General features: G+C 37.3%; 1 protein-coding gene across 1 annotated transcript in view; it reads right to left on the bottom strand.

Moving 5' to 3' along the window:
- Positions 1–461: 461 nt before the first annotated feature.
- The window catches only part of KIAA0586 (KIAA0586 ortholog), a gene marked incomplete at both ends in the record, with an annotated part of 48,175 nt that continues 32,548 nt past the window's right edge, over positions 462–16,088 (bottom strand). The window contains 6 exons of the mRNA XM_010294006.1: positions 462–561; positions 2,701–2,788; positions 7,724–7,860; positions 11,043–11,223; positions 12,846–12,980; positions 15,657–15,724. Of these exons, the coding sequence (XP_010292308.1) occupies positions 462–561; positions 2,701–2,788; positions 7,724–7,860; positions 11,043–11,223; positions 12,846–12,980; positions 15,657–15,724 (709 nt within the window). The remainder of the gene's footprint in view (positions 562–2,700; positions 2,789–7,723; positions 7,861–11,042; positions 11,224–12,845; positions 12,981–15,656; positions 15,725–16,088) is intronic.

Genomic DNA, 16,088 nt, shown 5'->3' with positions numbered 1-16,088 from the left:
TATATATGCATGTATATTATATACTACAAATATACATTTTCAAACCACTGTCTCCACTATGTCTAGAGAAGGCACACACTGCAATTAATAATACATTCAGGCTTTATTTTCAGCTGTAACTTTCAGGAGACATTACCCTTTCAGGCATGATATTGTAACAGTCCTACTGAACTTCAACTTTCATTAGAAAACATCAATCAACTTTCAGTAAAAACACATGTTCACTGTAGACCACAAAAATTTTTTAAACAGCAAAAGAAAGCTCTATCACATATATATATTTATGACCATAGAAAAAATATGAATCGAATCTTGTCATGTATTTATCAATTAAATTAAAAAGGCTTTTTTTATATCCAACTCTAAGTCCAAAACTATTCCCCTTTTCACCTAACACCCTGAATACACACCTGGTTTCATGGCTTTAGATTTTCTAAGCTAATACCAAGAGAACCACTTACCTTTTAAACTCTGAAAAAATACCTAACTGGTCCTGCCTCTCAAAGGCTTCTCCATTTTCAGGAAAGTACTCATTGTCCCTTGCTATCTCAGTAAAGGCAACTGTTTGACATGAAGTTTTTATAAACAGGGTGCTTTGAACTTACAGTAACAGATGTGCTTAATTTTAAAACATTGTATGTACTTAAACCCACGTATACTTATCAAGTTGCAAGTTTTCATTTTTCTTTCAAATGAGTCTTATTAATTTTTACCCTCAACTTTTTGCCTGATTAAGTTCACTGTGGTGAAGCTTATAGACACAAGACCTTCTGGTTAAAACTGACAGACAGTTGTTTCCATTTGCAAATCCTCTAGATTTGTATTGGCTCATTAAATATGTATACTTTGAGTGAGATTTAAATTATCCTGGTATATAAATCATCTTTCTTTTTTGTTCCACTCAAAGAAAATTGACTACTGCCACCTCGTGGTCAAGCATTTTCATCTGACACACAGACATAGTTGGACTGTGCCCAAATACCTTGTATTACAGCATAGGTAAATTTTTTTTTTAAAAAAGATAAATATTCCAGAAAACAACAGATTCGATAAAAAGTATTGTATTCCATTTCCATACCTCGCTACGACCCTACTCAACGATACTGGCTGGAAGTGCTGTCTTGTTAACACTTTAAGACAAAGTTGAGGTGTAAAAGCATGAAGTACAGCGTTAGGAAGACTATTCTCCCTTCTCTCCTTCTCTCTCATGCTTAATAGCAAGTGTTGGGAAGAAGAAAAGGAAGATTCCTATAACCGCTATTAAGGAAAATTGCTTTTAAAGTTGGGAACAGGTTGACGCTGCAAGGCAGACCTGTCACATAATTTTGGTTTTGGTGATTTAGAGGTCATACTCAGTTTACTAGAAATTCACTTTCCTTAGGCAATTTGGATTTTCTGAACACTAGGGAAAAAATACAGTTCTTCCTATTAGAAAAAGTCATTGCAATATTTTCCACTAATATTAAATGAAAGAGTTAATCCCATTTTCTAATAAACTAAGTCTTTTGTTTACCCACTTTAAAAAGACGCGTTGATAAACGTCCCTACAACAAAACACACACATGCGCTAAGGTGTGCCGCTTCAGTTCTGTAAGCTTTTCCACTAATTGTCCACAGAAGCTAAGTTTTACATTATTCATAACTTTCTTCATATGTAAACCATGGTTTTGAAATTAGGTTCCAAATCCCATGACCAATAACATTGGCCTAGGGCTTTTCTTACCACTTATAAATATTTGAAGCAAAGTAATTCCACCAGAATTATAATTTGATTAGATGTTTTTAAAAAACTAAATGGAAGAAGTTCAAAGAACTATTTTTAAAAGGGCTTGAAGGAAGAATTTGTCTATAGTAGGGTGGAGCAATTATAATTGCATATATTGTAGACATGCAGGTTTTTAGATTCCAGTTCTTAGCATGCAAGATTAAAATTGCTCCATATCTCACTCTACCACCTCCACAAATATATTAACTGCTAAAACAATTTAATATGGCAGTAATATGCACAGTTTATGTTATTTCAACACTGACTTGAACTACAATAAACAAAAAATATTCTCTCCCTCTCATGCAATATCCTTAACACTTTATAATAAACACTGTTAAGTAATCTCCAAAAATAGCATGGATATGCACAGATAATACACAGTATCCTTCACAAAAGAAAATCACTATCTATTACACACTAGCTTGAAGCCTACCTCAAACCAGGCCATTTTAACACTGAAAGTCTCAATTTTTTTTCCACATTTGCATGATGTTAACTTTGTGTTATCTTTCAGTTTTCTTCTAGTACTCCTGCAATTTCTCATGTGTATGAACCCCTGCCACCTATCACTACATTATGAATATTTTGTTTGCTGAACAACATTCTATAAAGCAATTAAGATTCAGTTGACTACGTAACATGCACATTACAATGCTCTTGGCAAACAAAAATGTAAAGAAATACTTAATTGCAAGGATTCTGATGACTTGCTTACAGATACGTTTCCGATCCTTTCAGTGCACCCCAACAATATCATAACTATGTACACAGGTTTATACAGACCACATATAAATGATTGGAAATTTTGGGAATGTGGTAGTAATGAAAAAAAAAATTTCAAAAATCAGAATTTTCTTATACATGAGTATACAACATTTTAAAGTGATGTACTTAACTGAAAGAACTATGTTTGCTTATTGACATTGATTTACCTTCTTGTTGCATCTCTTCAGACTTCCTTCTCACATTAATAACTCGGGGTCTCACAGTCTGAACCTGTGCAGCTCCTCGGCTTTCCTCCTACATATCATATATGAAAATAATTTTAGCAAACTGACTTTTGATGTAAAAGCACAGTAAAGTTATGTGAAACTTCAAGAAACATCCAAAGAGGTTTTTAAAGATTCATTAAAGGATATGCACTTGTTCTCCTTCCTTTTGACTTCAAAAGAATTCGGATGTGAATTAGCCTATTGCAATGCTATTTCCTCTAGACAAACATCCTGGGAGCAGCAGGTATGGCAAAGTGCCATTTAGACCTGAAGATAGAGGAGACTCTCAATTTCTACTCAAAGCATGTGGTAGAAAGAACATAAGATTTCTCTGGCTTTCTTCAATACCCAGGACTTCTCCCTAGGTATTATCCTCCTGAGTAAAAAGGGAAAGTCAAAAGGGGAAAGAAAAACAAACATTTCAGCACACAGGTTGGAAAACCCATGCCAAGTATAAAATTCATCACCTTGACCATGTTTTTAAAACCATTTTCCACTCTTTCTGAAATACTCTTCAGGACCTAGGTCTGCAACAATGCCTATCGGAAAACAGTTTCTTAGAAGCAACAAACACTCTGCATGTTAAAGAAGGAGACATCATATTTGTCAAGCACACTTGTTATCTTATGTGTTAACTGGAACAGGAATTGTGGCCCAAGGACATTCCACTGCATGTAGAAAGGAAACATGAGAAGTGCAAACCATAGAGTCATGGAGTCCTAGAAGACTTAAGCATTCTCCAAGACAGACGAATTTGATTTCATCAGTTATTCTGTTGATTCCATAGATAAATGTTAAGTTTTTAATGAAAATTCTTAAAGAAGGAGGAACACGAGAAAGATCATAAATGTTTGCGTATCACACAACATTTGGAGCTCATGGAGAGAACTGCTGTATGACTTCTGGGAAAATTATATGCCCTGAGAAGCAACGCCATGGATATTCTCTTGAAGACCTGATGACAAAGTACCAGTGGTATTTTGCTCCCCAAAAGCTAAAAAGGAAGCAAAGGAAAGTACGCTTCAGTTCTGTAAGAGAAACCCTCCACTACTGTGGAGGCCACAAGTGAAACAAACAGCCAAAAATATAGATGACAAGAAAAACATTTTTATGTCTGGCAAACAATAAGCATGGTGCCAGCTATGCAATCAGGACTTCCCATTTCTTTCAACAAACAACTGTCCCCTACAATAATGGGAATCTCAACAGTAATGATATTGCTTCTCATGTACTTAATGATCATTTAAGCCAGGGTTGCAAAAATCAGGAGGAACAAAAAGATAGGCCATTCAGTCTTTGTCTTTTCCTCAATGGCTGCATGGACTTGTTTACACTCCCCGGTAAACAAAGCGTAGAGAGGGCGACACTAGTAAATAGCATGTCATCTCTAACAAGCACCAATATAACCTCACCAGCACAGCGATGAGTGTAAGCTGACAAAAGTGAATATACACACACCTGAGATCAAGCTAGCATCTCCACAAGGCAGTATGTATGTGGATAGACAGTTAGGATTGGCAGTAACTTGGGAACCTCTACACACCGCGATGTTGACCAACTGTTCATCATTTAAAAGTGACAAGATAAGAAAGAGTTGAGATGATTTTCTGAAAGCAGGAAGGTCTCATGGAAATGTGATTGAAGGCCACCAATGTTACAGAACATTAAATGTAAGCAGCATAACACTATACTTGTGAGTCCATTTGAAGTGGTTTTTTGTTTTGTTTTGGGTTTTCAATATGACAGACCAAAAACCAGTTTAAACTGAACTGAGGTGCAAACTAAAGTTGAGAGAGAACACATAGATTCATAACCTACAATTATGCATTCCTGAAGATTAAAAAAACATGTCTTTTGAAATACTAAAAATGAACGCTAATGAGAATACCAAAGTGACAATCCCACTTAAAAAATGTTGATTGTATAAAAACGTTCATAGTTACAGAAGAACATTATGAAAATATTTTGCAACTAACTGATATTCTAAGATTTTAACAATGCATTTGGGACTTCAAATGATATAGGTTTACCATATTTGAAATGTTTAGCCACACAAATATGACTTCAATGTTCATGTCGCTCCCATGATCAAAATGATTTATCTAGTATAGGAAGAGCCCATCTTCCTCCTAGTCATTCTCTTGCTTCTTAGAGCTAAGAGCACAGGGACAAAGTGGTCACAAATAACAGTCAATTCCTGTATTGTTGCACAAGAATGGACAGAAGAGGTCAAACCGAAGACGCATTTAGTCTGGCATTCTGTCTAACAGTGGCTAAAAGCATATATAAATCTCAAAAAAGTCCAATGCCAGAAATGGAGGAGCAGCCAAGGAATTTGGGTAGATAAGAAAATTCCTGTATGACTTAAGCCATTTGTTTTGGAGTGAGTGACCACGCAGACTTCACTCTTCATGACTAAAAGGCATTTGCTCCTGCCCTACATGAAAAGACAATGCTCTTTCTGTTGGTCAAAATCTGATCTACACACCAGTGCCAGGGAACAAACAAGTGATGTGTATATGGCAGCTCCACATTACTGTCCACAACCTCCCTGAAACGAGGATCCTGGTCAGACAGATTATGGAAACCACACAAGCTTTGCCATAACAAATCCTAACATCCAGGAGGATCATTCCCAGTTAAGTCAGAACAAAGTTCTGCCAAACACAAGGCCTAGCTGTACAACATCTGAAATACAGTGTATTTTCTTAGGTATCTCAGCAAACACCAGGAAAAGCCTAGATTTGCTCCTAAATAGATTTGTCTTTTTGCTTTGTACATAGCTGATACAGTTTCATTTCAAACACTGCCGAGAGATGAAAAACAAGATGTGAAACAACTGATGTGAGAGTCAGTGACTTGGAGGAAATCTTTTTAGTTTAAAGTGCTTGTGGTCTTAAACATTGCATAGAATGAATCATTCTGAAAGTCTAAGTATCTCATGTTCTCTTAGCTGATATTATGTTACCAGAAAATCCGTTTGCTACAGGCAGGTGATAAAGCAGATATAGCCATAGATCTGAATACAGATGCCACTCCTAACTGAAACTAGGGGAAAGGTTCATCATTGTTACACGGTAGATAGCTGCTGTCAAAACAAGTTTTCAAATCATCTGGTACAGGGGTTTTATTTCTTTTTTTTTTCCAGAGAAGGATGTACAGATCTAGTAAAGGATCTTATGGAGCATGCCTTTGCCCCATCCAGGATAGACGTTTACTGTGGTTATAGCTTAGAGGTATGGTCACATTATAGCTAAAAAGTTAGCCCGTGAGAAACAGTGATTTAGAGTCTTACATCAGTAACATCCATCTACAGGAAGAGATTATTTTGTTTAGGAGAAAAAACCAAAACAAACAAAATCACACATACAAAGTTTGGGGCTTTATTTGCTTAGTTTGGAGGGAGGGTGAGTCTTACATGTCAGCAGGCAAAAAACCCCACGCTAAGGGTTCAGATGCAAGAAAAAGTTTCTGAAGATAAGATAATATATAACTATCTGTATATTTTCTATGAAAGGCACTATGTCAGATCACCTTCCATTTCTTGCATAGGTAAGACTATGTACATGGGTAATCTTACACATGGTACATTATCTTTTGCCTGTACCCAGGCAAACAAAAATCAATCCTAAACTCACCAGCTAATTCTCCAGAGCATGAGATGCAGGTATCACTGTGTTCTTTATCACAGCTAATGGTGCTAAAAGAAGAAAACATATTTTATCCTCTCTGTCCCTTTTTATTTTCGCTAGTGAAAGTGTAGCAAGGATATGCCCCACTCCTGGAAACATTCAAGGTCAGGTTGGATGAAGCTCTGGGTATCATGATCTATTTGATGATGTCCCTGCTCATTGTGGGGAGGTGGGGTGTGTGTGTGTGTGTGTGTGTGTGTGTGTGTGTGTACTAAATGGCCTTTAAAGGTCCCTTCCAACCCAAACTATTCTATGATTCTAGGATATGAGCTTCACCCCAACAGACACAGAGATTTAACAGAATCCAGCCTTGCCTGTGAACAATCATTCCATGAAATAATATGTTCCGGTGATCTCAAAGTGAAAGAGGTGTAACATTTCAAATTCTCTTTGAAGATGCAACACGTCCCTTCAGTTGACATATTTAAGAACTGCTCAGACACCAATGGCACGATACACATCAAGGCTCAAAAACATAAAGCTAAAGACAGGTCAATATAAGATACTTTAAGTTAGTTTTAATATAGAACATCAGGGAAGGACAAAACACATCCATGAAACACAGTGTGTTTCATGGATGCATGCTTTCAAACACGTTGTGAAGCTTAACATATTACAGAGCAGTCTGCCACCTCATTCTTTGCCACTCGCTATTTGAATTTATCTTTAGTTAGTGAGTAAACCATCATCTCTAGGTAACAGCACATTCTAATAAAGTAGCAACAGATTAAGTTTATAGGTTTCAAGCAGAGATCAATAGGATCTTCCTCTACCTTCAAGTATTCTGAGGTAACATCATCATTACCGCCTTTCTAACCCTGCCCCCACTAGGGCAAATGAAGCTCCTGAAATGCTGAATCAGTGGGTTACAATTTGTGAGGTCAACCCTCTAGTGTTGCTTTCTTTCCCATATATCCATCATGTTATTCTTCTGCATGTGCAACACTGTGCCCCTAAAATATTGGAATTCCCCATGTGAACTGACTTTGTATTAGACGCTGTGAGATAAGTGAAGCTGTAAGAAAGTGCCAGAAAGGTAAAAGAGGAGGTCTGAGCCTAACAGAAAGCATATTTGTAAGGATTCCGTCACACTAAACACAATCAGTTTTATTACACACATGTACTTTTAATTTCAGTTACTCAGCTGACTGCGTCCCTTTAGATGCACCAGTTCTATCATGCCAGTCACCACAGTGAAGCAGGAAAATTTATTTTGCTAGGTTTCAGTTTGGACTTTCTGACTAGTCATGGAAAAGATCCTTTGAGTTTACCTGGGACAGATCCTCTGAGAGAGATGTTGCTCTGCAGCTTGGTTGGGCTGCTTGCAGAACAGGATTTGAAACGGGTTGCGATTCCAGTTCGGACATAAGCATTGGACCACGACTTGTATCTGCATCTCCAAGAATTTCTATTGAGAGGGAAAAACAAAAGGAAAAAAAATTCCTTGATGAGCTGGAGCAATAATCTCCCGGACAACTCATGGCAGGATGTGGAGCCTTTCAAGATTAAACAACGGTACATGCAATGTTAAAGAGAATTATTTCCTCCATACATGGCTCATTGCGTATCCCTTAAATTGTTCTTGGTAGGGAAAAAAGAAATAAGAAATACATGCCTGTGGAAATTGAAAAAAATAAATCAGTTTTATGATCTGTAGATATCTAACATGGCAAGCATTTACGATAGCTTCAAAGCTGTATAGTTCATCATATCATTATATGCTTAATGAGCTTTATCACATATATTGGAAAGAGACTGGAAAGGCTTCTCCATGAAAATGTTTCACTGTTGTGTGAATGAAAAGAAACCTGTATAAAGTCTTTTTTTAATGCTATATAATCCAGCATTTATCATGCTTTTGCCACCTGCAAGTGTGTAAAGCATCTTTATGAAAAATGTATTGACAGCTCATGAACTAACTTTAGCCTTCTGCTATCATACAGAGCCAACGAATGAATTTTAAGCCAAATTAAATATAATCATTGCTTAATTAACGGTAATTATTGTTCACTTTAAGAGTACATGTGCCACACTTCATTTGCATGTTAGTTTTTATATTCTTGAATTTAAGCTCTGAAAACAAGGAGTTATACATGAAAAATTGATCATCAAGATGCTGTTATATACCTACATAAGCAACACCTGCTCCATCCTACAAATAGACATCATGTTTCCATAACACTAATAAAAACTGGTCACAAAACTAAAGATACCCATAGACACACAAGCCCCAGAATTCTTACAGCTCTATCTGTGAGTGACTCATTCTGACAGAGAAACCGAGTATCGACTGCAAGGTTATATGTGAGATATATAAACAGAGATATACACTCTGAAATACGTGAACTTTTACACCTATTGGTGTAACAATTATTTAATTTTACCCCTAAAAAGACGGACCTGAATTGTAGCTGTTGTGGCTATCAGGAAATAGCTCTTAGTCCTGACTTGCAATAGACTGAAGGACATGCAATCTCACATACCAATGGACAGATGAAAAAGATTTGGAAGAAAAGTGGAAACAATCACAGATCATTCCTTCACCCCCTCTCACCTTCCTCCAAGAACAGATTGTTTCCTGTTAACTTCACTATAAAAAGGACTTGGAAACAGGATTTTCTGTTACTCCCTGATATGAAAAACACTCTTTTCTTGAAAGCAGATCCTAGTTTTTATACAATGTTGTTTCCCTAGCAACATCAGTGAATACTGTGCTGTGTGTTCAGTGGTGGGGAGGGAGGAAAGCTAAATTAAACATCATCAGAATGCAATAGAACTCAGTCCGGGCTTAATACAGATTATGTAAAAGCACAGGGCATTTCTCTATGGTAGTTAGTCCAGGGCACTTGCCTCCTCTCAAAAAAAATACTACAACAGAAACAATATTACAAGACTTAGAGAGATGAGCATAAAAAATTACTAGAGCAACACGCTGCTTCTAGATTATCATCACATGCAGGAGCTGGTTTTGAAAAATGTTAGATATTTACAGGACAGACAAAAGGGCATCCTAAATTAAATTAAAGAAATTTAATAAAATAGATATAGAGGGAGGTTGGACTAGATGACCTTAAAAGGTCCCTTCCAACCCAAAGATTCTATGAATCTACGTTACGCCACATACAACTATGGACAGTCTGGGTAAGAAGGAAATATCCCTTTTCCTCCTTATAGGTAGTAAATAGTAGTAGTAGCAGTAGTAGACAGGTTCTCCCATTAACGCGCATCTTCTAACTCGCTATATGGTCCTGAGCACTGTTAGAGACTTACCGCAGATTGATCTAGATCATTAATTTATTTCTACATCACAGTGTTTTTTAATGCTGACTGTCCTCTAACAACACAGTGTTAAACAAGTGACTTGGAGAAATGTCTTGTGCCAGGGAGCCTAATGTAACCAATCTCCAAATACCATTCAACAATCTACTTTCAAGTAAAAGTTTGATAATATATAATGTACCAGAATGTATTTTCAAGGCTGACAGTGATGTAGCTGGTCCAAGATGTTAGGTAACAGCTAGCTTAAAAAGCTTACTCTCTGTGTAACCAGTTCAAAAGTAAATCAGTTGAAAACTAAGAAATATTCTTATTGCTCTGAGATTTTTTTGCCACATGTTGAACACATTCAATTTCAATCCACTTCTTGCTAGTCAAGGGTTGATAATGTGACGTATGCTTCTCTTGTCAAATTTGTAAATGTGAAAATTAAAAGGACAGAAAACCAGCTGTTTGATCACTTTAGTTTATACAACTTCTGATGAATCAGTGTAACCACACTTCTGTTACAACAGTTTAATAATTATTTCAGTTTCATCAGTTTAGTTTAAAACTGCAGTCAACAAAACAAAGAGTTTCTACATGCTTGCAGCAGTTTAATTAAGCAAGTATAGAAGTACATTTTCAGATAACAATAGAGAAATTGGGATAAAAAAAATGAGAGGAAGGATAGACCATTGCTTACAGCACTAGTTTCAACTGAAAAGAAAAAAATTAATTTCCTTGCTTTAGCATGGCAACTTACCCATGCACTACCTTGCACAAGCCATTATGTGTGTGCCTCAGCTACCCATTTGGGAAAAAAAGAATTTCCATATTTTTATGCAAATATATGAAGCTAAAATATATTACCAATTATGAGACACTGCAGTATCAACTTGATGGAGTGATAAAAACAATGAGGAGGAGTGCTGTGTAAGGGGACAGAAAGAAGTAGCTTGAACTGCCGGTGTTAATACTTGTCCTATGGAAACTGACTTCAAGAACGGTCAAACTAAGTGTTTTTGAGAATTGAATTTGAGTTAAAAGAATAAAATACATACTTTACAAGTCAACTTCTGTATAGGCAAGTGGGTACTTGCCATGATTTTTGTTCAAATTGTAGAATATTACAAACAAAGAAGAGTGAAGACAACGCTTAAATTAAATCCAGTTCTCAGAATAAGAATGCTAATAATTTCATTGCATTTACTGCCTGTAAATTTTTATCTTTTGATTTTGAACATACTCTCTTAAACTGTTTCAAATACTGTTATAGAAAACCCTCAGAATCCACATAAATACCACAGAGGAGAAATAACAGTCTAACTGTACCTGCAATTTGGGCAAGCTGCCCTGGTGATGAAGAACGGAAGCCCTGGTGTGGTCTGTTCCCAAAAGTCTGAGCAGTTGGATGGTCCATACAAACTGAATGTCCCATTAGGATTCTCTCTGCTGCTCTGGTCAGCCTTGGTCTTTGACCTTCACTGAGCTCCCCAACACTATCATCAGAATCCTACATAGAACAGCAACATCAGAACAGCAGGTATAAAAAAAGCTAATGTATTTCTTTCAAACCATGCATTGTTTTCTAAATACATTAACCCTTAAAGCATATATAAACTTAAGCCTATACTATTAGCATTGAATTAAAAAAACCTGAAACTGAGGAGATACTTTCAAACACAGTTTGATGATCTACCTTTACCAGTACTGGACAGAAAAGAATCACTTATAGCCAAATAACATCACTTATGTTGTTAGTGGTATCCCAACATGATCAGAACCTAAGTTATATTTTTAGCACACGAAGTCTTTAATGTTACACATATGTTGACTGTCTGACCTTGTAACATTGGAAGCATCTAAAAGCTATTGACTCTCTATTGTATAGCATGTCAGATAAAGAGTTCAAACGTAGGTTTGGATGGCACTTAAAATAGGGATGGTTCTCTGGATTCTGACTTGCAAAGCTGCAAAGAGAAAACAGCTTGCCTCTATGCAAGAAAACAAGTTGAATACACATACACACATGTGCACACTATCATTCTAAGGCAATACTAGTAACATCTAGGAGAATATTCATTTTCTTATAAAAAAGAAGGTATGCTTGCACACACCTTGCCAGAATCTGGGGGAGAGTTTATTAGTGTTTTGCATGGACAGACTGAGCAGTCTGTGACTATGGGAAAGGGAAAAAGCAAATTAGAGATGCATTTGTAATTGGCAACGCTGAAGAGAATATGTCACTACAATTACAGTCAGACTCAGAGCTGACACTGTAGAAAGCTTTTCACTAAGTCCATCCACCAGAGCTCATTAAGCGAAATAAAGACAGACAAAGGAACAGTTAAGGAGGTGAGTGAAGTTAGTAATTATTTAGGTTAAACTGACCAAGACAGAAGGAAGAAACTGCATATGCATCGATAAAATCACAAAAAGGAAGATCTGCTGTAAATAAAGGTGTTCATGAACCATATTGCAGTATTCAGAGTTCACTTCCTTTAAACATTCCTCCAGCTATGTCAGTTAGAATAGATGCCCAGTCCAAACTACTATTTTCCACATAGAAAACACTTAGACATGTGACAAAAAATTACTTTTGTCCTTTGTGATGCAGATAGTTCTATTTTTCTGTTAGTCTGTTTTTTCTGCCAACTGACTATGAATATTTTGAGGTTTTGATCCAAGATCAGTATCAACAGCATAACTGCATGTAAACATTTGCTGAGTTATTCTTCATACCTCCCTAAAACACTCACATGGCCACTAAGTGCAGAGAACTTGTACTGTTAAACATACCACCTAAATTGCTGAAGTGACAGAAAACTTCCCTGGTATTCAAAGTGACAGGACAAATCTAGTACACTGGAACAGTCACATACACACCTTGAAAACTAGGTATGTGTGATACTATGTACAGTTAACTTTATAACAACACTTAACCTTCCGTGTTTTTAAAAGGTTTTACACAAGAGCACAGCCAACAGAAGTGGGATTACTTCCAGCAAGGAATGAAATGTATGAACCTGTTCTATAGCCAACAGTAAAGATAAGCTTGAAATATTTTATCTACTTTTGAGTAGGAAATTATCACTTCAAAACTACTGTATTGGAAGGAAAAGGCCTGTAAGTTACCTCCAAATGATACATTCCTTCTTGCACAGCAACAGGTGCTTGATTTAACTTGGCTAAAAGAGTCAGGACAGGATCCCTGTGATAGCCTTTATCCAGTCTTCTCACCACTTGACCTTCACTGGGAGGATCATAATCCTAAGATAAAGAAACAAAATCCACAGTACATGATCCAAAACTGTTTTTTGTAGGAAACTGAATCATTCTTACTTTAGTTGACAATTAAACTTTCCTCTGTTACAGTAAGTTGCTACAGTTTCCACACTGAGAACTTGTGTCATGAAAATCTAGGCAATTAAAAATAAGCAAACTGACAACACACTTTCTCCTTTTACCCACAGACATGCACAGTCTTTTTTTGATACGTAAGACTGCAGCATTTAAAGAACAAGGTTCTTTAGGCCTCCAAAGTTCAGGGAAACAGTTAAATCCTCACACATACTGGTGTGAGCAACGATCTGGCTGCAGAGCTGCTCTCACCAGCCAGGCTCTAGCTTCCTCAACCAGAGAGTTTAGTTTGAGTATGCAAGACTACTGGAAGGAGTCCAGATCCAGCTCACAAAGAGAGGGAAGAACATCTTAGCAAGCAAGCTTTCTAACTAATGAAGAGAACTTTCATTTAGGTTCACCTGATAATAGAGTCTTAAGTCCAGAGTTTAAGAGGGGAAGTGTGGCAGACAAGAGGAGGCATCTAAAGGGAAGCCCAGAAAAGGAACTTTTACAGTCTTGATCAAGAGGGAGGGCATTCTATTCAGGTGTCAATACACTTACATGACAACAGACAGAAAGATCTACAAGTTCAGGGCACAGCTATGACATGAATGAAATCATGGCTATTCAGTGGGAAAGTATGCACAGGTGAAGTATGGCCATGCACGGGCAGAAATGTTTAGGAAGGATAGGTAGGGAGAAGATTTAAACATTTAAACTTTGCATTATTGAGGTTGGAAGGGACCTCTGGAGATTGTCTAGTCCAACCCAGCTGCTCAAGGCAGCACATCTCCCAGTGTTAGGCCACTCCCGCAGTAAAAACATTTCTTATGTTTAAAAGGAATTTCCTGAATTTCAATCTGTGTCCACTGCCTCCTGTCTTCCACCGGGTGCTACTCAGAAGAGTCTGGCTCTGCCTTCCTTACTTCTTTCCAGCAGGTATTCATATACATTGGTACGATCCCCCCAGAGTTTTCTCTTCTTCAGGCTAAAGAATCCAAGCTCTCTCAATATGACAGATGAACCAATCCCTTAATCATTTTTGCAGTCCTTTGCTGGACCCACTCCAGTAAATCCTTATTTTTCTTGTAGCGGAGAGCTCATAACTGGACACAATACTCTAAACGCTGCCTCACCAGTACTGAGTAATGAGGAAGGACCACCTCCTTTGACCTGCTGGCAATGCTCTTCCCAAGGCAACAAAGGATGTCGGTGGTGTCCTTTGCCACAAGGGCACGCTGCTGGCCCATGTTCAAACTGTCCACCAGGATCCCCAGGTTCTTCTCTGCAAAGCTGCTTTCCAGCCAGTCAGCCCCTAGCATGTCCTGGTGCATGGAGTTGCTCCTCCTTGGGTGCAAGACACAGCAGTTCTCCTTGTTGAACTTCATGAGATTCCTGTCAGTCCGTTTCTCTAGCCCAGTGAGGTCCCTCTGACTGGTGGCACAACCTACTGGTGTATCAACCAGTTTTGTATCATCTGCAAACTTCCTGATGATGCAGTCTGTCCCATCATGTAAGTCATTACTGAACATGTGAAACATGTTGACCCTAGGCATACACCACTAGTGATTGGCCTCCAGTTAAGATTTTGTGCCGCTGGCCACAACCCTTTCAGCCCAGTAGCTCAGCCAATTTTCAGTCCCAGGTCAAGTCATTCCTTGAATTCATAGACCTCCATGTGCCTATCGATGATCTGAGTCAGGATTAGAGGGGAAAGGAACATGAAGGATGATGTGGGCAGGATCTGTGCTTCAGAACACCTGACCAACAGAAAGTAAGGAGGCCTTCTACAAAACATTAACAGGGGTCTGATGATTTCAGGTCTTCATCCTCATGGCAGATTTCAACTATCTGAACATCTTCCAGAAGAGCCATACAGCATTATGGAGGCAGTCCAAGAAGTTTTTAGAAATTCCTCTGGAGTTCCCTTCCAACCAATACGATTAAATGTCACTATCAATTTTTTTTTATTCTTTCATAAAGAAAAGTTTGTTTTAAGCATAGTATTACTCTACTTGATACTATCATTTATACGACAGCTATGTCCTACAAGAGGCATTACACAAAGTCAGAGAGTCCAGGCATTTGAGGAAAAGAAGTGTTACAAAAGAAAGTGAATAGAGAATACCTTGACTTGGGAGGCTTCCAGGACAACGGATTAAAACAGATGTCAGATAAGAAACTATACTGAAGTTTTAGACAGCTTTAACTAACTACAGTCTTAGCTAACCTAATTCAGTAATTTAAGCACACAAACAATTAAAAGATAGCTCAAAGCTGAAACAGCTCAGAGAATAAGAGTGTTCTATTCTGTTTAAGATGTCTTAAAACTAAGAACAATAAAGAAATGAAAATGCATATTAGCTAACTCTCATGTACAGAAGTATATAAATCATTCAATTTTTTTCTTAATATAAATTGATCTGTATAATATGTTCTTTTTCTTTGGAGCTCTGAAATTCTAGCATTCTTTGTAAGTGTATAGTTTAAAAGTGTAAATTTAAAAAGTTTATAAGTGAAAATGCTTAAAGCACATCCAATTTATCCAGATGCTCAAGGTAGAATGCAACACTAACTCCGTTTCCTTATGAAACATTTCCTTACCATTTCATTGGCATCTTGTAAAGTGCCGGTTAAGCTATCAGCGAGGTTTGGAAAAGACAGTCCTCCTTCTGCTAAGGCTGAAAAATATTTTAAGTTACAAATACTAAAACCCCATGCAAGTTATATGAAAGAAAGCCAATGCCACGTTCTTTAATAACTGCAACACAGTGCTTTACTAAAGTTGGAAATTCCTACTGCCGGATGTGTATTATAAAGACGTATTTTCTGCTTCCCAGAAAAATCACTCTTACACTTTGCTTTCAGTAAAACTTTAGTACTTAGTACCACATGGTACTTATGCAAGACAGCCCCATTTATTTTCCAAGTTGATCTTGTGACATAAGAGCAGACTTAATCTTTCTTCATTCGTAAGCAGAAGTATTTTGTTCAGAGAAAAGAAAGAGCAATGAGGTCTCTTAAATCTAAAAGCAT

The sequence above is a fragment of the Phaethon lepturus genome, unplaced genomic scaffold (genome assembly GCF_000687285.1).
Source record: "Phaethon lepturus isolate BGI_N335 unplaced genomic scaffold, ASM68728v1 scaffold17029, whole genome shotgun sequence".
Lineage (NCBI taxonomy): Eukaryota > Metazoa > Chordata > Aves > Phaethontiformes > Phaethontidae > Phaethon > Phaethon lepturus.
This window is presented reverse-complemented; position numbering and strand designations above follow the sequence as displayed.